The sequence below is a fragment of the Panthera uncia genome, chromosome F1 (assembly GCF_023721935.1).
Source record: "Panthera uncia isolate 11264 chromosome F1, Puncia_PCG_1.0, whole genome shotgun sequence".
Lineage (NCBI taxonomy): Eukaryota > Metazoa > Chordata > Mammalia > Carnivora > Felidae > Panthera > Panthera uncia.
Window position 1 is genome coordinate 12088886 of NC_064813.1, and position 24583 is coordinate 12113468.

Consider the following 24583-nt stretch of genomic DNA (forward strand, 5'->3'; position numbering starts at 1 on the left):
CCTACTGCCATCTAACAAAACTGTCCTCCTCGGACCCAATTTGGAGAATGCTGCACCGAAGACCCGTCACCAGCTCTCCTCACCAGTCACGAAGAAATTGCCGGCAGGTACCCTGTAGTCCAGGAAAAGCAGATGAGACCCCAGGTGACTACAAAGTCCAAAGTGATAGGAGAAATCAGCCTCAGTATTCCCGAGGTGCCCTTAATTTTCAGAATTTAAAACTTAATACTCAGGAGAACATTCATCCAAACAGTGGAAAAGCTACATAAATTGAGTATTTCTCCCTGTCTGTGTAAGAGTATTGGAACAATCGCTCTGCACATGCTTCTCGCTGCTGGACGTGCTGCCAGAAAAACCCCAGAGGAGGGGTTCTCCAAGATTGGCGCATCTGAGCCTGCTGGCTACAGACGATGACGTACACGGGACAGTATGAAGATACATAAAAACTCCCCAAAGTAAAAGGGCTAAGAAATTGCTTCTTGTTCTAACAGGGTAGGTGAGCAACAGTTAAGAGAAATGGGTGTATTTAACACAGACAAAAGAGAAGTTGCAGGAAGAGAGCATCTTCAAATATCTGAAGAAACGCCTGTCCTCCGGGTGTTTACGGACGGGCTGAGTGTCTAAGTGGCGGTAAGGGACTCAAAAGGATTCAAGAGCTAGCTGAGAAGCTGGATTAGACAGAACCTTTAGGATACCTACTTATAAGAGTTAACGGCTTTTGAACACTTTGGTGATTTAAAACCATAATTGATTCTAAGAATAAAAGTCCGAGAGTACAAGAACGCCAACGTGAATATACTTAATGCTACAAAACTATACAGTTAAAATTGGTAAATTTTATGCTATAGACATTCAACTTCCAATTGGGGAAAAAAATTGTTTCCAGAAAATGCAGTCTTTAACAGTTTACCTAAAAGTTCATACTCCACCGTGGACATTGGTCAAAAAGTTTCTAGCAAAATTTTTGGCTTAGTACTTCCTCTTCCTGGAAGGGCCTGGGGTAAGTCATCACAGTGAGGCCTGCCGGGCCCTGCAGGGTCTGACCTCTACAAGCCCAGCACCTTCTTGCTTGCTTCTGCTACCATCCTCCCCGCGAGGGCCTACCAGTGTCTCTTACCAATGTTCCCTTCTCCAATTCTCTTCCCTTTTCATAAATCTCACTATTCTCCCATATTCTTAAGTCTGACCATATAGGTGAACTGCAAGGGAGCAGAAGGAGGAAAAAAAAAGTCCAAGGGTACCCTCCTATGGACATGCTCCTCCCCAGCATTCCCCCATGTTGTTCAGAAGAAGGTCCACTCTTAACTATAAACTTGAAATGCTTCAAAAAATGAAATGCAGGCAGTCACCAGGGCTCGGCAGCCATCTTGGATGAAGAGCTCAGCTAAGTCACTGAAAGTCTTTAGAAAAATCTATTTTAATAAAAATTCATCCCGGGGCACCTGGGTGGTTCAGTCAGTTAGGCGGCCGACTTCGGCTCAGGTCATGATCTCGCGGTCCGTGAGTTGGAGCCCCGTGTCGGGCTCTGTGCTGACAGCTCAGAGCCTGGAGCCTGCTTCGGATTCTGTGTCTCCCTCTCTCTGACCCTCCCCTGTTCATGCTCTGTCTCTCCCTGTCTCAAAAATAAGTAAAACGTTAAAAAAAAATTAAAAAAAAAAAATTCATCTGTTCTACTTTGGTGCCTTTTCGGTTTCTTACTAAGATTATAGGTCAACAGTTTATAGAAAGTCCACAATTAGGAAACTCCATCCAATAAATAAAACAGATTGGAGTGGGGACTCAACATGCAACAAAGCTGCCCTCGGAGACCGATGCCCCCAGCCTTATCCCAAAACTGCATCCCAAAACCCTTCCTCCCCTACAGATTCCTCTGGTATGAAATATAAATAAATCTCTCATTTGCTGTTTGGTGTACTCTGCTTGAAAACAAAAAACAAAACAAAACTACCTGGTACCACACAGACTCCATTCACTCAACGTGCTCCAAACATATCCTAGTCAGTGAGCAAGCAGCTTCGTCACCCTTGAGTTCCTGACTGACAATGATTTATTTCATCAGCACCAAGAAGAGTTGGACCTATCAAAACCCCAGGAAGCCAGCGTTGCTTTAAAAACCCTCCTGGAACCACAAGGAGATACCACCTCCCCGCTGTCAGAATGGCTAAATGAACAACTCAGGAAACAACAGATGTTGGCGAGGATGCGGAGAAAGGGGAAGCCCTCTTGCACCGCTAGTGGGAACGCAAACTGGTGCAGTGCTCTGGAAACCAGTGTGGAGGTGCCTCAAAAAGCTGAAAATAGAACCACCCTACAATCCAGCACCTGCACTACTAGGTTATTTATCCAAAAGACACAAAAATGCTGACTCAAAGGGGCACATGCACCTCCATGTTTACAGCAGCGCTATCGACAACAGCCAAAGTATGGAAAGAGTCTTAAATGTCTATCGACTGATGAATGGATAAAGAAGGTGTAGTAAATATATACAGCGGAATATTACTCGGCGATCAAAAGAATGAAATCTTTTTGGAACTAAAGTATGCTAAGTGAAATAAGTCAGAGAAAGGCAAATATCATATGATTCCACTCGTGGAATTTAAGAAATAAAACAGATGAACGTAGGGAAGGGAAGGAAAAATAAGATAAAAACAGAGAGGGAGACAAACCATAAGAGACTCTTCAATACAGAGAACAAACTGAGGGTTGCTGCCAGGGTGTGGGTGGGGGGAGGGGCTAAATGGGTGATGGGCATGAAGGACGGCACTTGTTGGGATGAGCACTGGGTGTTCTATGTAAGTGATGAATCACTAAATTCTCTTCCTGAAATTATCATTATACCATATGTTAACTAACTTGGGTTTGAATTAAAAAGTTAAAAAAATAATAAAATAAAATAAATTAAAAAATAAAATTAAAATAAAATAAAATAAAATAAAATAAAATAAAAATTCTCCTGGCATGAGAATTAGAGAATAGTCTATCTGATAGTTCTTTTCTACTGCAACGTTTTCCATGCTAATTCACCATCCGTGAGAACTGAATCAGAGATCCGCATTTCCTAACAAGGTCACCATCCTATCAGGGTTGTATCAAGGAACAAAGAAGCAATGCCGTTGATATAAAATTTTTATTCTTGACTTTTTACAATCTATGAAGACCAACAATTATTGCTACGTGCCATGTAATATCCAATTGGAATATGCCAGAAATAAGTATTTCTTGAAGTTCTTAAAAATCAACAGCTACTTACCTAAGAGGCCATCAAAATCAAAAGGACTTAAACATCTAGTGTTGTTAAGAGCTGCTACAACCTCTAGAAACTGACAGAGAGTATCCATAAAACTTTAAATACGTTCTTTGACCCAGTAAGTCTACTTGTGGGACCTTATTCTCTAGCAATAAAAGGCAAACTACATTAAGATACAAGTACATCTACTGCAGCAATGTAGTGGTTAAAAATCCAGAAATGAAAGCAATATCCATCAACAGGGAAATCACTAAATGAAATGTATTCAATGAAATATTAGGCAGCTGTCAAAAAAGTGACATTTCTACGTATTGACCTGGAGACGAGTCCCTGAAAAGGCACTACACGAAAAAATTAAGTTGTAGAATTGGGCACAGTATTTTCTCATTGTTTTGTTAAAAAATCTGATATGTGGGTGTGTGTGTGTGTGTATACACAGATACCTGTGTATCTTTATGGGCCTAAGAAAAGGAAGAAAAGATTCCCACTAAACCATTAAAATTGATTACCTTATACACCCAGAAGGAACCGGGAGAGGGAAATTATGCTTTCTTTACAGTTGTCTCTATCCTCCGACTGAAGACAACCCACCTGCCTTACTTGTATAATGTTAAAAATTTCGTTAAAACAACAATATTTAAAATAAAAAGCTAGCCCATTTAATCATTCTTACCTTCTGGGGAAAGGTCCACCATTTTAGTAAAACTTGGGGCAGTGCGTTTGAAGATCTTGGTTCTTTCACCTCCCACAACCACCTCTGGTCCAAGTAAGGACACCAGCACTGCTAGGCTATGAAGAGTAATTGCCACAATGGAATCACTGGTATCACGCAGGCCCAGCAAGACCTAGGAGTAAATCAGGTGGTAAGTGTACACGACCACACGGCCTGTCTTTTTCCCCATAAGCCAGCAGCTGGGCTGCAATCAGACCGCGCTTGTTCAGATGACTTCATTTCTTACACACGTGCTCCGAGTCGGCAGCTGTCAAACTACTGGTGGGCAAGGCCCAATAGGTCCCCCTCCCAATCAATCACAGACCCACACATTGTAGAAAACACAATAAAAGCAAAAATAAATCTATTGGAAATCGCATAAAATTATTGTGTTGAATTGCTATGAAAGGTTCTAGGCTTGTTCATGATGCCTGTCAGCTCCCGCCCCAGGACCAAAGGCAGCTGAGTGCTCTGGAGATCTCCAGTCTCTTAAGCCGACAGCACCCAGTACTCCCAGGAGGCCTCCCAGCAAATACCAACCAGGCCTGACCCTGCTCAGTGTCAGATCGGCTAAGACGGGGTGTTCAGGGTAGTATCGCTGTAGAGGATTTTCCAAATTCTTGGGAGAATCTAAATACTCCAGTCAAAAGACACTGAGTGACAAGAGTCCATAACTGTGGCAGAGGGGCTAACTGCAGTCACCTGGACTGACCAATCGTTTAATTTTTCTAGTTTCTAGTTTCCTCATTTATCTAAGATCAAGACTTCCAGCAAGACTAAGATGATGTTCAGGTCCAATGCTAACAAATCAGGCACGTTCTCAGAACAAAGCTGTACAAATCAAGTGTTTCTTTCACAAATGATGAGAATTCCATCAAGTAGGCTAACTGTACAATAACAAACCACCCAAGCCACAAACCTCAGTCATCCTCAAGCCTCTCCTCTCTCGTGAGCAGCTGCGTCCTACCCTTCTACCCTTTATATGTCCCTCTCCCATGACCACTGTCATATGTCCCCCAGACACTGCCTTCTCTTAGCTGGACTATTCTAACAGCCTCCTACCTCCTCTCCCCTCCTACAGTCCATCTTCCACACTGCTACCAAAAGGAACTTTCTAGCACATAAAAATCGGCCAAGCTATTCCCCTACATAGGACAGAACTCCAGTGAGAGTCTTCACGGTCTTTCACACGCTGAAAACCTACGCATTCTTTGACCTCAGCTCAGGGCCAATTCTGAGACGTAGGAGGACTCCTCTCAGAGAGAGGATGCTTCGTCCCTCGTCTATATGTTCAGAGACAACTACATCAGGGTAACAGTTGCTGCTGCAAATGTAAATACAAAGTGCCATGTTGTACTTGCTTGGCCCTAAAGCCGGCCAGGCCCCTGTGGCCCCCCAGTATCCATGCCCTATGCAAACCCACACTTAATGAACCTCAGCTGACTTCTGCGACTCGCTCGAACCAGGAGAACATAACAGAAGTGACACTGTCCACTCCTAACCTATGCCTCCAGAAGGCTGCTCTGGCACTTCTGGTAGCCCCGGGCAGCCCTGTAAGGAGTCCACCTCCCTCGCTGGAGATGGGACGAAGGGGAACAGAGGCCCCGAGACATCCTGAGACTACGTGGGGAGAGAGACCCAGCCATCCCCTTCAAGGTGTCAAGGAACCGTTTGGCGTGCGTCAGCCTCAATGGGCCCCAGGGGACTGCTCATCAGCTGACATCATGTGGAGCAACAGAATTCCCACCCTGAGCCCAGTCAATGCAAAGAATTCCGAGAAACAAAAGACTTTTGGGGCACGTGCATGGCTCAGTCGGTTATGCATCCGACTTCAGCTCAGGTCATGATCTCACGGTTCATGGGTTCCAGCCCCACGTCGGACTCTGTGCTGACAGCCCGGAGCCTGGAGCCTGCTTCGGATTCTGTGTCTCCCTCTCTCTCTGCCATTCCCCTGCTCATGCTCTGTCTCTCCCTCTCTCAACAATGAGTAAATGTTAAAAAAATTTTTTAAATAAAAAAGTGTTTTAGGTACTAAGTTTTGGGGTGGTTGTACAGTAACAGGTGACAAACACCTATCTTTCCCACCTACCAGCTCCTTGAAAGCAAGGTGTGTTATATACCCCTATGGCCCCAGGACCTATGCACAAGACCTGGCATAAAACCAGGCCTTACAAATAATTTATAAATAAATTAATCTCATAGGAAAACAAATTATTTGAAAGATACCACATGGCTGACAAAATCTTTTAAAACCTCATACTGAAGCAGGGGCCAAGATGACGGAACAGCAAGGAAAGTTTTTTTCGTGTCTCTTGTCCCTGAAATGCAGCCAGATCAACACTAAACATCTTGCACACGTAGAAAACCGATTTGAGGGTTAACAAAACGATACGCACAACCTGAACCACAGAACTCAGCAGGTACATGGTGCAGAGAGGTGAGCTGGGGGAGAGAGAAGCCGCAGAGGGCAGGGAGCTGTTTTTGCTTGTGGAGAGAAGAGGAAGAGTACACAAGGGACTGAACAAAAAAGGGGAGAAAGGAGAGGGTTTAAATTCCATTAAGACTCTAAAAAGGGGGAGCGCAGAGTCTGAGGCTCCACAGCTCAATACCTGGCGGTGCTGTGGTGGGAAGGGCGAATCCCCAGGGGTAGAGAGTGTGGCCCGAGGATGCCACGGGCCACAGAAGGAGAGGTGGTTCCCCTGCTGGGAGGACATTTGGTAGAGGCTGTGTGGCCCCCACACAGGCAAAGGTGCCACCGGACCCTGGAGAACCACATTCACTGGAACAAGGATGATAAGGGGGAAGCCCGGTGCCAGATGTGCGTTGTGATTTTCCATAATCACTGAAACGCTGCTACACCATCACGTGAACTTTTTCTGGGGCAGGTGGGCACCCGGCCATTGCTTGGTGAGACCCTCCCCCGGAGGGTCAGAACAGGTCAAAGCCGAAGTCCCTCAGAAGTGAGGCGTTGGGAAACACAGCCACCATCTGAGATAAAACTCAGGAGGAGGTGCCGCTTGGCAGCCTGATGGCTTGGTCAAGAACAGTATAAAAGCGGGGAGTGGACAGAAGTTGGAGACAAATGAGGCTTGATTGCCAGTCGGGAAGAACACAGAGTTCTGATACTAGAGACAGGGTGAAACCGGGTAGCTGGGTTATGCCATTTTCATCTGACCCGCACATGCACATACATGCCTACATGCACCAAAACAATCCTCCCCAGTAAGTGAAGCAGTGCCACCTAGTGGAGAATGGAGCCGTTACACTAAGCCCTGCTCAAAAGGCAACCGCACATTTGAGGAACACCAAGAATCTCTCCGCCTGCTTAGTTTATGCACTACAAACTTCATAGTTTGACTTTTAGGGGAAACCGATGTAATTTCAATCATATTTCAGTCTGTTCACTGATCCACCTATTCAATCTTTTTTTCTTATTTTTGAATAAAGACAAAACATTTATTTTTGTTTTCCATTTTTATTAAAAAGATTCTTAACTTTTTTCTACTACGTTTTTTAAAATTTTTTAAATTCTATTTTACTTCCATCATTTCATTTTATTCTATTTCATTGTATTCATTATATCTAATTTTCAAACGTTTTCCTTTTTTTTCTTTTTTCCTTTTTCTTTTCTTTACCTTATTTCTTGAATCTACCAAGCTCCTTTAAACAACCAGACCAAAATACACTTAGGATCTAGCATTATTTGATTTTTTTGTGTTGTTTTTACTTAAAAAATTTTTTTTTTACTAATTCCTTTTCTTCCTTCAAAATGATGAAATGAAGGAATTTACCCCAAAAGAAAGAATAGGAAGAAATGACAGCCAGGGACTTAATCAACAAAGATACAAGCAAGATGTCTGAACCAGAATTTAGAATCACGATAATAAGAATACTAGCTGGGGTTGAAAACAGATTAGAATCCCTTTCTGCAGAGATAACAGCAGTAAAAGCTAGTCAGGATGAAACAAAAAATGCTATAACTGAGCTGCAATCTTGAATGGTTGCCATGGTGGCAAGGATGGATGAAGTAGAGCAGAGAATCAGTGAGATAGAGGACAAACTTATGGAGAACAATGAAGCAGAAAAAAGAGGGAGACTAAGGCAAAAAAGCACGATTTAAGAATTAGAGAATTAGGTACAAGGTTTATGTGAGCAAATCATAGAGGAAAGCTTTCCTAAACTGGGGAAAGACACAGACATCAAAATCCAGGGAACACAAAGGGCTCCCATTAGATTCAACAAAAAACTAACCATCAACAAGGCATATCATAATCAAATTCACAAAATACTCAGACAAGGAAAGAATCATGAAAGCAGCAAGGGAAAAAAAAATTCCTTAACCTACAAGGGAAGACAGATCAGGTTTGCAGCAGACCTATCCACAAAAACTTGGCAGGCCAGAGAGTAGTGGCAGGATATATTCAATGTGCTGAATTGGAAAAATATGCAGCCAAGAATTCTTTATCCAGCAAGGCTGTCAGTCAAAATAGGAGAGATAAGACATGTCCCAGACAAACAAATATTAAAGGAGTTTGTGACCACTAAACCAGCCCTGCAAGAAATTTTGAGGAGCATTCTCTGAAGGGAAAAAAGATGAAACAAAAAACAAAAACAAACAAACAAACCAAAAAGACCAAAAACAACAGACTAGAAAGGACTAGAGAACACCACCAGAAACTCCAACTCTGAACACAACATAATGGCAATAAGTTCATATCTTTCAGTACTCACTCTAAACGTCAGTGGACTAAATGCTCCAATCAAAAGACATACGGTAACAGAATGGATAAGAAAACAAGACCCATCTATATGCTGTTACAAGACACCCACTTTAGACCTAAAGACACCTTGTGATTGAAAGTAAGGGGATAGAGAACCATCTATCATGCTAATGGTCGCCAAAAGAAAGCTGGAGTAGCCATACTTATATCAGAAAATCTAGACGTTAAAATAAAGACTGTAACAAGAAATGAAGAAGGGCATTTTATCATCATTAAGGAGCCTATCCACCAAGATCTAACAATTGTAAACATTTATGCTCCAAATGTGGCAGCAAACAAATACATAAATCAATTAATCACAAACATAAAGAAACTCATTGATAATAATACCATAAAAATAGGGGACTTCAATACCCCACTTACAACAATGGACAGATAATCTAAACAGAAAATCAAAAAGGAAATAATGGCTTTGAATGACACACTGGACCAGATGGACTTAACAGATATATTCAGAACATTTCATCCTAAAGCAGTGGAATACACATTCTTCTCCAGTGCACATGGAACGTTCTCCAGAATAGACCACATATACTGGGACACATTTCAGCCTTAACAAGTACAAAAAGATCGACATCATACCATGCATATTTTCAGACCACAACCCTATGAAACTTGAAATCAACCACAAGAAAAAATGTGGAAAGATAACAAATACTTGGAGACTAAAGAACATGCTACTAAAGAATGAATGGGCTAACCAAGAAGTTAAAGAGGAAATTAAAAAGTACATGGAAGCCAATGAAAATGGTAACACCACAGCCCAAAACCTCTGGGACACAGCAAAGGCGGTCAGAAGAGGGTAGTATATAGCAATCCAGGCCTTCCTAAAGCAGGAAGAAAGGTCTCAAATACGCAAACTAACCTTACACCTAAAAGAGCTAGAAAAAGAACAGTAAATAAAACCCAAAACCAGTAGAAGACAGGAAATAATAAAGATTAGAACAAAAATCAATGTTATCGAAAAAGAAAAGAAAACAAACAAACAAAAAAGAAAACAGTAGAGCAGATCAATGAAACCAGGAGCTGATTCTTTGAAAAAATTAACAAAATTGATAAACCCCTAGCCAGTTTGCTCAAAAAGAAAAAGGAACCAAATAAATAAAATCAAGAATGAAAGAGGAGAGATCACAACTAACACAGCAGAAATACAAACAATAATAACAGAATATTATGAGCAATTATACACCAATAAAATGGGCAATCTGGAAGAAATGAACAAATTCCTAGAAATATATACACTACCAAAACTGAAACAGGAAGAAATAGAAAATTTGAACAGACCCATAACCAGTAAGGAAATCGAATGAGTAATCAAAAATCTCCCAAAAAACAAGAGTCCGGGGCCAGATGGCTTTCCAAGGGAATTCTACCAAACATTTAAAGAAGAGTTAACACCTACTCTCTTGAAGCTGTTCCAAAAAAATAGAAATGGAAGGAAAACTTCCTAACTCTTTCTATGGAGCCAGCATTACCTTGATTCCAAAACCAAACAAAGACCCCACTAAAAAGGAGAACTACAGACCAATTTCCCTGATGAACATGGACGCAAAAATCCTCAACAAGATATTAGCCAACCAGATCCAACAATACATTAAAAAAATATTCACCACGACCAAGTGGGATTTATACCTGGGATGCAGGGCTGGTTCAATATTTGCAAAACAATCAATGTGATACATCACATCAATAAAAGAAGGGACAATAACCACATGATCCTCTCAATAGATGCAGAAAAAGCATTCAACAAAATATAGCATCCTTTCTTGATAAAAACCCTCAAGAAAGTAGGGACAGAAGGATCATACCTCGAGATCATAAACGGCATATGTGAAAGACCCAACGCCAATATCATGCTCAATGGGAAGAGAAACTGAGAGCTTTTCCCTTAAGGTTAGGAACAAGACAGGGATGTCCACTCTCACCACTGTTATTCAACATAGTACTGGAAGTCTTAGCCTCAGCAATCAGACAACACAAAGGAATAAAAGGCATCCAAATTGGCCAGAAGGAAGTCAAACTTTAACTCTTCGCAGGTGACATGATACTCTATATGGAAAACCCTTAAGATTCCACCAAAAAACTGCTAGAACTGATGCATATTCAGCAAAGTTGCAGGATATAAAATCAATGAGCAGAAATCAGTTGCATTCCTACACACCAAGAATGAAGCAACAGAAAGAGAAATCAAGGAATTGATCCCATTTACAGTTGCACCAAAACCCTTAAGATACCTAGGAATAAATCTAACCGAAGAGGTGAAAAATCTATATACTGAAAACTATAGAAACTTATGAAAGAAATTGAAGAAGACATAAAAAAATGGAAAAAGATTCCATGCTCCTGGATAGGAAGAACAAATATTGTTAAAATGTCAATATTACCCAAAGCAATCTACATATTCAATGCAATACCTCTCAAAATAACACCAGCATTCTTCACAGAGCTAGAACAAACAATGCTAAAATTTGTATGGAACCAGAAAAAACCCGAATAGCCAAAGCAATCTTGAAAAAGAAAACTGAAGCTGGAGGCATCACAGGCCCGGACTTCAAGCTGTATTACGAAGCTATAATCATCGAGACAGTATGATACTGGCACAAAAACAGACACTCAACTCAATGGAACAGAATAGAGAACCCATAAGTGGACCATCAAATGTGTAGCCAACTAATATTGGACAAAGCAGGAAAGAATATCCAGTGGAATAAAGACAGTCTCTTCAGCAAATGGTGCTGGGGAAACTGGACAGCAACATGCAGAAAAATGAACCTGGACCACTTTCTTACACCAGACACAAAAATAAACTCAAAATGGATAAAGAACCTAAACATAAGACAGAAAGCCATCAAAATCCTAGAGGAGAAACCTCTTTGACCTTGGCCACAGCAAGTTCTTACTCAACACGTCTCCGGAGGCAAGGGAAACAAAAGCAAAAATGAACTACTGGGACCTCATCAAAATAAAAAGCTTCTGCACAGCAAAAGAAATAATCAGCAAAACTGAAAGGCAACTGACAGAATGGGAGAAGACATATGCAAATGACATATGAGATAAAGGGTTAGTATCCAAAATCTATAAAGAACTTATCAAACTTAACACCCAAAAGACAATCCAGTGAAGAAACGGGCAAAAGAAATGAATAGGCGCTTCTCCAAAGAAGATATCCAGATGGCCAACTGACACATGAAAAAATACTCAACTTCACTCATCATCAGGGAAATAAAAACCAAAACCACAATGAGATACCAGCTCACACCTGCCAGAATGGCTAATATTAACAACTCAGGCAACAACAGATGTTGGCGAGGATGCGGAGAAAGAGGATCTCTTTTGAACTGCTGGTGGGAAGGCAAACTGATGCAGCCACTCTGGAAAACAGTACGGAGGTTCCTCAAAAAATTAAAAATAGAGCTACCCTATGACCCAGCAATTGCACTACTAGGCATTTATCCAAGGGATCCAGGTGTGCTGTTTTCAAGGGGCACATGCACCCCCATGTTTATAGCAGCACTATCAACAATAGCCAAAGTATGGAAAGTGCCCAAATGTCCAGCGATGGATGAATGGATAAAGAAGATGTGGTATATATACACAATGGAGTATTACTCGGCAATCAAAAAGAATGAAATCTTGCCATTTGCAACTATGTGGATGAAACTAGAGAGTATTATGCTAAGCGAAATAGTCAGAAAAAGACAAATATATGATTTCATTCATATAAGGGATTTAAGATAAAAAACAGATGAACATACAGGAAGGGAAGCAAAACTAATATAAAAACAGGCAGGGGGACAAAACAGAAAAGACTCATAAATATGGAGAACAAACAGAGGGTTGCTGCAGGGGTTGTGGGAGGGGGGATGGGCTAAATGGGCCAGGGGCATTAAGGAATCTACCCCTGATCACTGTTGCACTATATGCTAACTTGGCTATAAATTTAAAAAATAAAGAAATAAAAGAACTCCTACTGAGTCGAATATTATCTCCTAAAAGTTTGCAGCGACCCAGAATATGGCCTTAAAATGAGGTCACCCTGGGTTAGAGTGGGCCCTAAGTCCCACGAAGCGGACGGGCCTGAGTTACGAGCCAAGACACAGCAGGGACCAGTGGGAGTCAAGCTGACACCTGGAGTTCAGACCGGCCTCCAGACCCGGGAAAGAACTTCTACTGCTTTAAGCCATGCAGTTTGCGGTCATTTGTTAGGTCAGCCATGGCAAACCGACATAAACCGGAGCCCCAGAGTGGGTGACTCATTACCTGGTTCCCCAGAGGCTGATAGACAGTCTGAAAACCACTGGTAGGAATAATCTCATCTTCCTCTCGGTTATAATTTAATTTGTTGATGGTATTTAATTATGGACACGTATACTTTCTGTCACAAAACATCCACAAAGGGTTCTTGGTCCTTTCCCCAAGGGATCACACCTGGGTGGCTCAGCCGGTTAAGCGTCTGTCTCTTGACCTCAGCTCAGGTCCCGATCTCACAGTTTGTGAGTTCGAGCTCCACATCGGGCTCTGCGCTGGTAGTGCAGAGCCTGCTTGGGATTCTCTCTCCCTCCCTCTCTGCCCCTCCCCTGCTTGTGCTCCCTCTCTCTCTCTCAAAATAAATAAATAAACTTAAAAAAACAAACAAAAAAAGAATTAGCAAACAGAACTACGGTTTTTCCCAGCTTAAGACCAAACACCTTAGTTTAATCGATCTGCCTATGTGAATGGGACGGAAATGTAGTCTGAATTTCAGCCCTGGGTATCCGAGGAGCTTTTCGACCCGACGGGGGCCTCCCGACCCCCTAACCTATCACCTCAGCGCTGCGAACCCGCCCCCTCCTTTCAGCCCCCAAACGAGCAGCGGCCATCCAGCCTGCGCCCGCCGGCCGTCTCTGACCTGTGGCAGGATGACTTTCTTCAGCTGCTCCGGAGTGAAGTGCTCCACGTAGGCCTCCAGGTGAGACAGCAGCACCATCCGCACATGCTCCTCGTGCACCTCAAACAGCTGCAGCAGCACAGGGATCACCCGCGACCGGAACAGGGCCGGCGACAGCAGGCAAGGCACTTCTCCCCGCGCGCTGTCTACCCCGCGATCAGAGGCGGTTCCGCGTGAAGAAGCAAATGGTCATTTCAGCGAAAGGAGCATGAAGGATAATTTAGAAACTGAGCCCAGAGCTTCCCACACATTCTAGGCCCCAAAGCAAAGGACACCTTTCTGGTTGACTCAGATTACTCAAGGGTCAACGACCTTAAACACGCTCTGCCTTGTGAAATACTGTGCCACGCTGAACCTGCAACAGAGAAAGCTTGCGTATTTTAAGGGACTCCTGAATCAGGAACTCTTTATACATCCGTGTGTAACCAGTGAGGAATTTCATATACTAGGGTAGATCAAGGACCGTGGCTGCAATTTCATCTGCAGAACCAGGAGGTGTTAAATGTCACAATGGGATTTGATGCCGGGCGGTCCTCTCTTCCTGCCAGTTATGGTAGCGGTGATCAGAGATCGCCGTCACAATCATGTGGGGGCCTTTACAAACAAATAAATACTAAATACATATATAGTCCTGCCCCGGCTGTCCCACCATCAGTGGATCGGCCATACAGGCACATTTTTAAAAAGGTCCCCGGGTGATTCAGAAGCACACCGCCATCTAAGATCTACTGAGTAAAGGGATGGCAGCTGGGAAGAAAAACTCCAGGACCTGAGACGGATGTAATGTGTGTCAGCTACCGTTGAACTGAAAACAGACACAGAAACAATAACAAAGGCTGTAACAAAATTCTATGCTGTAAAACAGTTACCTATGCTGCTGCTTTGTTGGGTGGAGATCTTTTAAGAAAATAAATTCTGAAAATAAATTCTCTAACCTGGTACGTTCCCATCTACAGTGCTTATGAAGTTATAGAGTATCAGAATAATAACCTTAATTGCACATGCAGAAAAAAACTGAAGCTCCAGGCAGGAAAGTCATCTCCCGCCTTTCAGTCCTTCCACTGAAAATATAAAATAAGTGGGTTGCTCTTGGGAAGCCAGAAGGCACAGGCCTAGGTGCGCCTGGGTGGCTCAGTCAGTTGAGTGTCCAGCTCTTGATTTCAGCTTAGCTCATGATCCCAGGGTCATGGATTGAGCCCTGTGTCGGGCTCTGCGTGAAGCCTGCTTAAGGTTTTCTTCCCTCTGCCCGTCCCCCATTTACACCCTCTCTAAAAAAAAAAAAAAAATTAAAGGGGTGCCTGGGTGGCTCAGTCAGTTAAGCTTCTGACTTCAGCTCAGGTCATGATTTCACGGTTCATGAGTTTGACCCCACACTGGGCTCTCTGCTGTCAGCACAGAGCCCGCCTCAGATCTTCTGTTCCCCTCTCTCCCTGCTCTGCCCCACTCACGTGCGCGCTCTCAAAAATAAACATTAAAAAAATACATTAAGGGGCGCCTGGGTGGCGCAGTCCGTTAAGCGTCCGACTTCAGCCAGGTCACGATCTCGCGGTCCGTGAGTTCGAGCCCCGCGTCAGGCTCTGGGCTGATGGCTCGGAGCCTGGAGCCTGTTTCCGATTCTGTGTCTCCCTCTCTCTCTGCCCCTCCCCCGTTCATGCTCTGTCTCTCTCTGTGCCAAAAATAAATAAAAAACGTTGAAAAAAAAAATTTTTTAAAAATACATTAAAAAAAAAAAGAAGGCACAGGCCTAACTGCAAATGCAAAAGCCCTGTGAGGACGTACGCCTTATCTTAAAACTTCATGTGCGTTGCATATTTGAATCTTACGTGTTTATGTGTGTGTGTGTGTATGTGTATATGTATGGTTTTTCCAATATACCACCTTCTACAATAAATCTGACTCGCCAAGAAGATGCTCCTTATTTACCCCGTGGGCTCTGGTACCCAGGTTTGAGTCAAGTAATCACCTCAGGGACCAATGACTCTTTTGGAGCCATACTCTAACTACACCACGCAGTAATCTCAGTCTGCTCAAATAAGGACTAATAACGCCCGAACTCCTTAATTACCAATAATCCTTTGAAAAAAATTCACCTTTTTTGGGGCCAAGCAGATGAGGCAGAAAACTCTTAACGGCTACTGGCTCTGCAAACACCAACTGATTAAGCAGAAGAGGCACCAACCGCGAGGCGATCAACTCCTCGGACAAGCAGCTGACTCTGTCCAGCAGGAATCTGAGGGGAAAGAAGAAAAGCCTGGGCAGCCGGTGGTGCCACTGTATCCACTTGCTCGTCCAGTGTAGACACACGCAGCCCTCCCCTACTTCAGTCAGAAGGAGGCACGGGGAAACGTGGCCAGAGGAGGTGAACGGTCGATGCAGGGGATCTAAGAAAAATGCAGGGGGCGCGAGACAAGGCCGCCAGCGCGCACACAAGGTCCCATCCACGCTATGAAGGATGCAGGATGTTAGATTATCTGAAGTTTCCATGGGAAACAAAATTCAGGCTTTTCTTACCAACTCCCTAAGGTCACACCCGTCAAAGCCCTCTGTCAAGAACACACAGGTAATGGGGGGGCGGGGAGGACAGTATCACGGCCCCTGCACAGCCACCGTGCGCGGACGGTCCTGCTCCTGCTGCGCGGAGAGGCCGTCAACAGGGCTCCCCCGGGCTCCTTCCGTTCCCGCCACCTCTTCTGATGGCCACCCCCACGCAGCTGTCGCCCCAGCATCCCGGCCCCTTCCAGGACCCCCAGTGGGGCTGCCGTCCTCCGCGAGTCTGGTGCCCTGGCCCACGAACGTGCTCAAGGCTCTTCTGCCCTTAAAAAAGTCCTTCCCGACTCCATCCCCTTCTTCGGCTACTCTCCGCCAGCCCTTCTCCAAACCTTCCCGCAGGTCTTCCCCAGTGTCCGCGCTCTCGCCTTCCGAGCGCATCTCCGCCCGCCACGGCCGGGCTCCCCACGCCCTCAATCAGCTCCTCAGACGGGGCGCTCTCCGGGAGCCTGACGGCGTCCCCTGCCCTTCCTGAGCTTTACTCTGCCGGGGACACCAGCCTTCCCGGCCTCCCCCGCACCTCCTCCGGCCATCAACGGCTCCGTCTCATTCCTCGGCCACCGTCTTAGAAGGCTGGGTGGGGGCCCCAGGGTCAGTTTGGGCGTGCCGTGCCCCCCATGCTACCGCTTTCTCCAGGAAACCGTCACCAACGGCAGGCCAGTGAACCCCAATACTCCTCTCCGGCTCAGAGGCCGCGCGCGTCTCGCCCGGGCTTCAGAGGCACCTGGTCAAAGGCCCACGCGCATCTCCGTCTAGAGTCCCACGGCCCCTTCACGCCGACGCCCTGAACACCCAGCTCCTCACATTCCCTCCGCGCGAGGGCCTCTCCTCGGGTATCCTCCGGCGCTCTTGGGGACGATCGCCGCGGCCTTGCCAGCGTTAGAAGCGGGGCTCATCTGTGTCGTCCTCCTCATACCATCGCTGCCTCACCTCGGGCCTCCCATCGAGGCCCACCACAGGCCACCGGCCGACCCGAGTCCCGTAAGAAATCACTCTGCGCCCTCCAAGGGCAACAGAGGGAGCCACCTCCGAGGAGATCCGACCGCTTCACAGCCCGCGTGCACCGCTCACAGACAGCGGCAGTGCTCCTCACGGCCGCGTCCGAGGGTGCCCACCTCTCTCACCCACTGCGGTGTGGGAACGCGCGGACTCACCCGCCTGCCGCTCCGTACACGAGGCGCACACACGCGCCTCCGTGCGTTACTTCGCGTTGCCCTCTGCCTGCCATACCTCTTCTCTAACCACCTCCTCCCTCGGCCTCTGGGCCGTCGGGACGTCCCCCGCGAGCTCGGTCACCGCTTAAGCACTAACTAGCCATCCCAGGGCCCAGCAGAAAGCCCGACACGCAGGCAACGTTCGAAAAACTTTGCCCAAGAAAGTAAACGTCGGACTCATCTCTCCGGAGATGAGTCATTACGCGGACTTAACCCAAATTACTGAATTTTAAGCCCTTAACTTTCTGGACTTACTTGAAGAATTCAGTTTTTTCCTCTTCACTCTTCAATGTTAAACTTTTCAAGAAATTCACAACTTCTAGAAAATCATTCCTAAATGCCATAGAGAAAAAAAAAAACATGCAGGATAGCAAATTAGAGAAGGTGTATTCAATACTGAAGCCATAACCACAGACCGGGCTGTAAAAATACTCAAGGAAACGTTCTCCTCTGCCAGTTAGAAGACTCCATTATATAGGGGCACCCGGATGGCTCAGTTGGTTAAGCATCGGATTCTTGATTTCTGTTCAGGGTCACAATCTTGTGGTTTGTGAGTTCGAGCCCTACGTCGGGCTCTGCGCTGGCAGCACAGTCTGCCTGGGATTCTCTCCCTCCCTCTCCTTCTCTCTCCCCCTCCCCGCCGCGCGCACGCTCTCTCTCTCCAAAAAAATAAACGAACGTTTAAAAAAAAAAAAAAAACCTCTTAAAAAAAAGAAGACTCTATTATAACTGAGTCGCTCAAGAGACAAATACTGCGAACGAGCCCATGGAGCATCCGGCGTCTTAAGAACAGCAAAGAGATGTGCGAAGAAGATTCAGGCTCCGGCACACACGGTGGGCACACCGACGCCCGCCACCTCGGCGGTGTTTTTGCAACCACAGTCACGGGAACCTGCACTGCCACACGATGTGGTGAGCGGAGCCGTCCTGGCAGAAATGGAAGCGATGCAGTGAAGCACTGCAAAACAGCTACTGAACCTCAAGTCCGCTCCGGTGAGAGCCGTGAAATGGGCCGGGGAGACCGGCATGTCCGTGCCAGTCACGGGAGGCTCCCCATTTCTCCTGCCGGAAGCCGTGCAGTCATCTCCTCAGCCAGATGGGGGGGCGGGGGCTGTGGGCCCCCCGGGGGGAGGGCAGCTTGCATCGAGTCCGGCGGGAGGAGGCTGCCAGGCCGGGGGGCCGACGCTTCAGCACACGGCCCCACCGCATGGCCAACCACCTGGGGCTCCCCATTTACACCTGCACCCCTTTCCCTCTGGCTTTAGTAGCAGAAGAAAAGCACAAATGTCACAACCGAAGCCTAATCGAGTTCGCACAGCTGCCTCGGCAAGAGATGCCGGCCCGGGTCCTCCCGCTGGCTTCTCCTCACGGGCAACCATCAGATTTCAGGAAGGGGGAGCTGGTGTGCGTTCTGGCTTTCTCTCCCGTCTCTGTTTAAAACACAATTCTTGGGGGGCACCTGGAGGGCTCAGTTGGTCAAGCGTCTGACTTCGGCTCTGGTCATGATCTCATGGTTCATGGGTTTGAGCCCTGCATCAGGGCTCTGTGCTGTGTGCACGGAGCCCGCTTCGGATCCTCTGTCCCCCTCTCGCTGCCCCTCTCCCACTCGCGTGCTCTTTCTCTCTCAAAAATAAACAAACGTTTAAAAAAAAAATACAAAAATACAATTCTTACTAAACAACTCTTTTATCAAACAGTGGAGAGAATCTATTTGCTATGAAGGATTCTTTGTAGAGACCTTGTATCAAGGTAAGTAAGATATTGCTATGAATCCTCTAAAAGGACACAGAAACACCTTGGTTAAGACTCCTGTAACGGGAAAGGTTTTGAACAGTTTCTTTGAAACCAGAGTGGCCAATAAAATCCTAGTAATTATAGTGAAACTACCCCTCTGCCCCATTTAATAACATGGACCCTAGTCCTATGGGAGAGGTAATTCACCCCCTCGGAGGAGAGCACAGGCTTTCCCTCCGCTCCGGTTTGTCTCGGGCTCTCCAACCGCTGACACGTAAGGATCCTTAGTTTCAAAAGGACGTAACATCAATTTTGCTACTAAAAGTCATGAATGTGAAATTAACCCGTGCGGAATTTCTGCGGTCACGGAAATGAAGAAAAGGAGGACGCGTAATTGAAACTAACCTTGAAGAGAGGTCCAAAACCATCTCTGAATCCAGCGGCAGTATTAACCTTATATTGTGCCCCACCCTCTAAATCGACTTCGGTGCGTTTCCATCACGCATTACCAAACAAAGACGACAATTTTCTGCCTGAAGACAAACGAGCTCCTTCCCCCTCCCCCAACAAGAAAACTTTTCAACAACAAACTCCTACAACACAATGGCAGCAGAAAGGTGCAGCCGTGTTTATGAAGTTTCTCGATTACCTGACCAGTGCCACCCACTAGATGCAGCGTGGCTTCTAAGGGCTCTGGTTGTAACTTCCAGACCCAGGCCTTCACCACAGTTAAAGATTTCTAGAACTTCCTGTGGTAGGAACCCGAGAGGCAATCCACTCTCGCCCCCTATCCTCCCATGCGGATGTGACTTGACCTCTCCTATGCCAACAGAAGGGACCGTGTGACCCGGGGGCCCCGAAACCCCACCACGGGACGCGGCACCTGTGAGCGGCCGGGGAAGCCCGCCGGGTGCCCTCACCTGAAGAAGTCATGGGACAGTAAGGTGCGGAGCGGCGGCCGACATGTGGGGATGGGATTCAGCAGGGTTGAGTGCAAGGTCTGTTGGAAGCTGGAGAGAACGTCCGCTGAAACTGAAATCCAGAGGTACAGTTAGTTTCCAAGCCTTCTCCCTCCTTTCAGGACCTCTATAGCTGGAGACTGTCGGGAGCAAAAACCAACCTGTAAAAAGCCCAAACAAACAAAGCCCTGGCTGTTGCTAAACAGCTTCCAGCTCACCTGAAGCCACACTCCTTGGCAGGTGTAGAAAATTCATCTGCCAACACATCCAGCCCCACCCCCACTGGCCTCACCTCTGTGTCCTTATCTCCCAGCGGCAAGTGTAACTCAGCTCGGGCCTAGAGGAAGTTTAAGAAGTGGCTGGTCGGAGGGCCTTATGGACCAGGGTTCCCCACCCACAGAACAAGAAAAGTTATCTGAATGACTATGTTTTCTATTCTCTCCAGGATGGTGCATAATTACCACCATTCTAGACACAGAGGAGTAGTGAGTTCATTCCCCACAGGGCATGCCTTAGGGCCTTAATGGGGTTTAATTCTCAAGTATTCAGGCTGAGACAATTTAGAGAGAGCAGCCTAAGGGTGCTTGTAACTTGAGGATGCTGCAGAAGCCTGGTAAAAGAAGTTGCGTTAGAAGTGCCCCAAGCTTCGGCAAAGTGCGAGCCAGGCCAGGAAGGGGCCTATGGAGGCATGTACCCCCCCAGGCCCATTAACGGGCAGACAACCTAAGGCCTGGGGTGGCTGGACCGGAATGAAGCAGGCCACCATCAAAGAGCTCGAAAGAGAGAAGAAAATAATGTGTTCAGGAGCCTGGGCTCTTCGGGGCAACAAGAGAAAAGGTAATGAGTAAATTACATCAAGAAGAAAAAACTCAAAAGGACTTGGAAAGAATAAAGATAAGGAAACGTCCAGCTTGATTCAGATTAAATAAAAAGTGCCGAATCCTCCTCTCTTCTTCAGATCATTACATATAAATCGGTAACAGCACTCATTTGCTTGGCTGACTCAATAAGGAAGAGTCTTTAGACCACAAGTACCAATACCGATTGATAAGATTATAACACGTGATATAAACAGAGTCGAAAGTGGTTCCTACTTAAAATTCTTTAAAACTCTGCAAAGAAATCAAAGCTTCTTTCCTCAGTGCTGTTAAGATCTGCCATACACAAGTTATCTGGTAAGCAACAGGTTCCTTACTATGGTCAAAGACTGTGGTCCTCTGAATCCACCCAGAACAGGCTGTGAATGACCTTCCTGCTTATTCTGTGGATGTAATAGTGCAACAACTCACCCTGTCCACTTAAGACTGTGAGCAAACTTTCCACCAATGTCCCAAATGAATAGGCATCCCGGGCATGTCCATGTGACTCTGGCAGAGTTGTGAATTCTGGAGACTAAAAGCAGTAAAGATCATTAAACCTAGAGAATCTGCCTTAGAAACCCGATCTAAATTTTCTCTGAAGCACTCTCTCCCATTTTTGCATTGATTATACTCAAAGCCAACTATAGAGTACCACACACTGGCTTACAGGCTCTTAAAACCATGAGGGAATGCAATTTATCAAAGATTTTAAAATATCAAACAAGGGCCAAAAGAGAAAAAGGGCCTAAATATGATATATGTCTGCGGCTTTCAAAAATATTTTTGACGGACGGCAACCCACATTTTTAAAAATTTTATTATTATTATTATTATTGTTAGTGGTGGTAGTACACACACACACACACACACACACAAATACACATAATGGAAACAAAACTTTTATAAAACAATACTCAGACTTACTGATATTTTCTATTTTATTCCCCCCCCCCCCCCCCCCCCAAATAACTGTCAGGACTTCTAACTTGATTTAAAACCCACAAGTCAGTCTGAAAAACACTAGTACATACACATAGTACTGATTTGGAACAACCTGATTTATTTCAAGTCTTAGGTCTATATTCAAGGTTATAGTTGGGTTGGTATTTCCTGTATGTCTCTGGGGATCGTGGTCTGTTTTACGGTAATTGTAAGAAAAAATTTAGAGGGAGCGACGGCCTTCGCATGTCCTGGTAAATATAATCTTTCTTCACCGGCAGCTGGTGGTGAAGATAAGAAACAAAAACAGAATAGAAAGGTTCATCAACCTAGGGGAGAGATCTGTAGATGGACCTTTGTCAGACAAGATCATTAACGTCAATAATCACGCTTGCGTGCACGTTGGAGCCCTACCTCACGACCGGTGGGCAGACGAGTGGCTTGGGTGCAGCTCAGGGACGGCTAGGGCTGCTGCTTCCCCAGCTCTTAGGGCTTCCAACAGAACACCAAGACCGTGAAATGGGGATGAAGCACCAACCCTGTTCACACTGAGGTATTTAATGGTAACACAGGGGTCTGTACGACCCAAAAATGTACGCAGACTGTCCAGAAAAAGGCTCCCTGCTGTGGTGATAAGATTAATCTGACGCCGTCACGGCCAAAGGAATTATGAGGCATCTACAACTTAGCCAAGAAAGAGGGGGGCAGACGAAAGGTTCTTTTAAGTTTCATACAAAGAAGCCTTCGTTACAGCTGAAGCGTATCATCTTACCATCTCTTCAGGAGGGATAGATGCTGGGTCTCTTACTGACTGAATACTCCTCAGAAACTAGACAGAGAAATAAATTAGGGAAAATAATTCATACACAGGTTTGGTGAACCAATGTCTTACACCAAGTTACAGAAGCAACCAGCAATGCAAAAAGCAGCAATGAAGCCTTCTAACTGACGCACATGTTAAATACAAACTTAAAATCTTGCTACTTAAAAAATGTGAATACATGGGGCGCCTGGGTGGCGCAGTCGGTTACGCGTCCGACTTCAGCCAGGTCACGATCTCGCGGTCCGTGAGTTCCAGCCCCGCGTTGGGCTCTGGGCTGATGGCTCGGAGCCTGGAGCCTGTTTCCGATTCTGTGTCTCCCTCTCTCTCTGCCCCTCCCCCGTTCATGCTCTGTCTCTCTCTGTCCCAAAAAAAAAAAAAAATGTGAATACAGTACCTGGCACAGCACGAGGCTCAGTAGAAAACACCTGTAAGTGCCCTTTCCTCTCCCCTGCAGCTGGTTTAGGATGCCCTCTGCCGGTCAGAGGCATCTCTGCACCCGCTTTCCTTACACTGATAATTAGGAATACTTCTTTCACATCCTGCAGAGTTATTAACGAGTGAAAGCCTTTTCTAGCATAGAACAAATCTATCCATAATCTTCCTGCTGAATTAGGTCAATCTTAAGGCCTGCTGCCACATGAGATATAAAAGTTGAGGACCTTGTCAACTACGGAGATAACATCCACAGAACAAGTACATTCATTCACCGATTCAAAGATTAGTTTTCAAGTGCTTCTATGTCCCACACACCACTTAGGGCACTAGGAGCACAAAAGGAATACGATACAGTCCCTGCCGCTGGCCAGGTGCTCACAACCTAGAATGTAAACTGAGAACCGCAGTAACAGGTGCTGAGTGCCATATGGAAGCACAGAAGGAGAGACTGATTTCGTTGGGCGGGGAGTACCCAGGGGAGGGCTTCACAAAGAGACTGAGCTAGAACACAGACTTCAGCTTCATCTCACATGCCACAGAGAGCCTGTGGGAAGAAAGCATCTCAGCGACAGAAAGGCACACACAGGAAGAAGCGGGTGAGAGGCACCGCCCACCCAAGAGCACAGCTGAGCTGCGTAGACCGGGGTGCGGGTGCGGCCGGAGAGGAGCTCAGTGACTGTAAGTGTAGGTCGAGCTGAAGGCAGGCTCGGGGAGAGCCTGTGAAGGGCCTTACACGCCATGGTAAAGAATTTGGAAGAGAAGTCAAGGAGTGAGTTACAAGCCATTATACTGAGATGTAAGGTGAATTCTGAGAAGAAAGGGACCACCTGGGGCAGAAATCATCAGAGGAACACCTTTGTGGGGAGAAGGAGCGTCTGACCTCGGCGAGAGCCCATGAAGGTGCGCATTCAACATGGCCCCCTTGTGGAGGCCCCACGAGAGAACGGGGAACCGGACTGAGTCAGTATGCCAGTGAGCCAGCACTTTAGTAGGCTACCGTGATGGGACTGGGTTTGTTATTGTTGTTGTTGTTTTTAGAAAGAGCAAGTCTAGTGGCAACGTGCAAAACGATTAAAAACAAGAAATAGAACAGAAAGGCTCATCAACCTAGGAGGGCAATGTGTAGAACCTGGTCAGGCAAAACCATTAAGAGGTACCAGAAGCAGCAACAACACAGCCCACGAGGAGTTGAGATGTACGCGTCCTAACTCCGGCTGTCAGCGCACGATGGAGGACTTCGGACAACTTGGACGCCTGTTAACGAACATTTCCTGACTACCTAATGCGTGCCAGGCACTATCCCGGGTGGAGATGTAAAAATAAGCCAAAGAGACTCTCGCACCCTCAAGAAGCTCAAATACTGGGGAAGAAATCAGACACACAAAGGTAATTTCAATATTAAACA

At 45.9% G+C, this 24583-nt stretch overlaps 1 protein-coding gene across 4 annotated transcripts in view; it reads right to left on the reverse strand.

Annotated features, from left to right (window-relative positions):
- SCYL3 (SCY1 like pseudokinase 3) overlaps window positions 1–24583 on the reverse strand; it is a 41159-nt gene that overhangs the window by 2008 nt on the left and 14568 nt on the right. For 3 of the 4 annotated variants that reach the window (XM_049633905.1, XM_049633904.1, XM_049633906.1), the window contains exons 5-11: window positions 22693–22749; window positions 21411–21513; window positions 20083–20194; window positions 17684–17761; window positions 15758–15897; window positions 13629–13813; window positions 3921–4092 (exon numbers count right to left, since the gene is read on the reverse strand). In XM_049633905.1, the coding sequence (XP_049489862.1) occupies window positions 3921–4092; window positions 13629–13813; window positions 15758–15897; window positions 17684–17761; window positions 20083–20194; window positions 21411–21513; window positions 22693–22749 (847 nt within the window). The remainder of the gene's footprint in view (window positions 1–3920; window positions 4093–13628; window positions 13814–15757; window positions 15898–17683; window positions 17762–20082; window positions 20195–21410; window positions 21514–22692; window positions 22750–24583) is intronic. The other variant, XM_049633907.1, reaches the window with a different exon arrangement.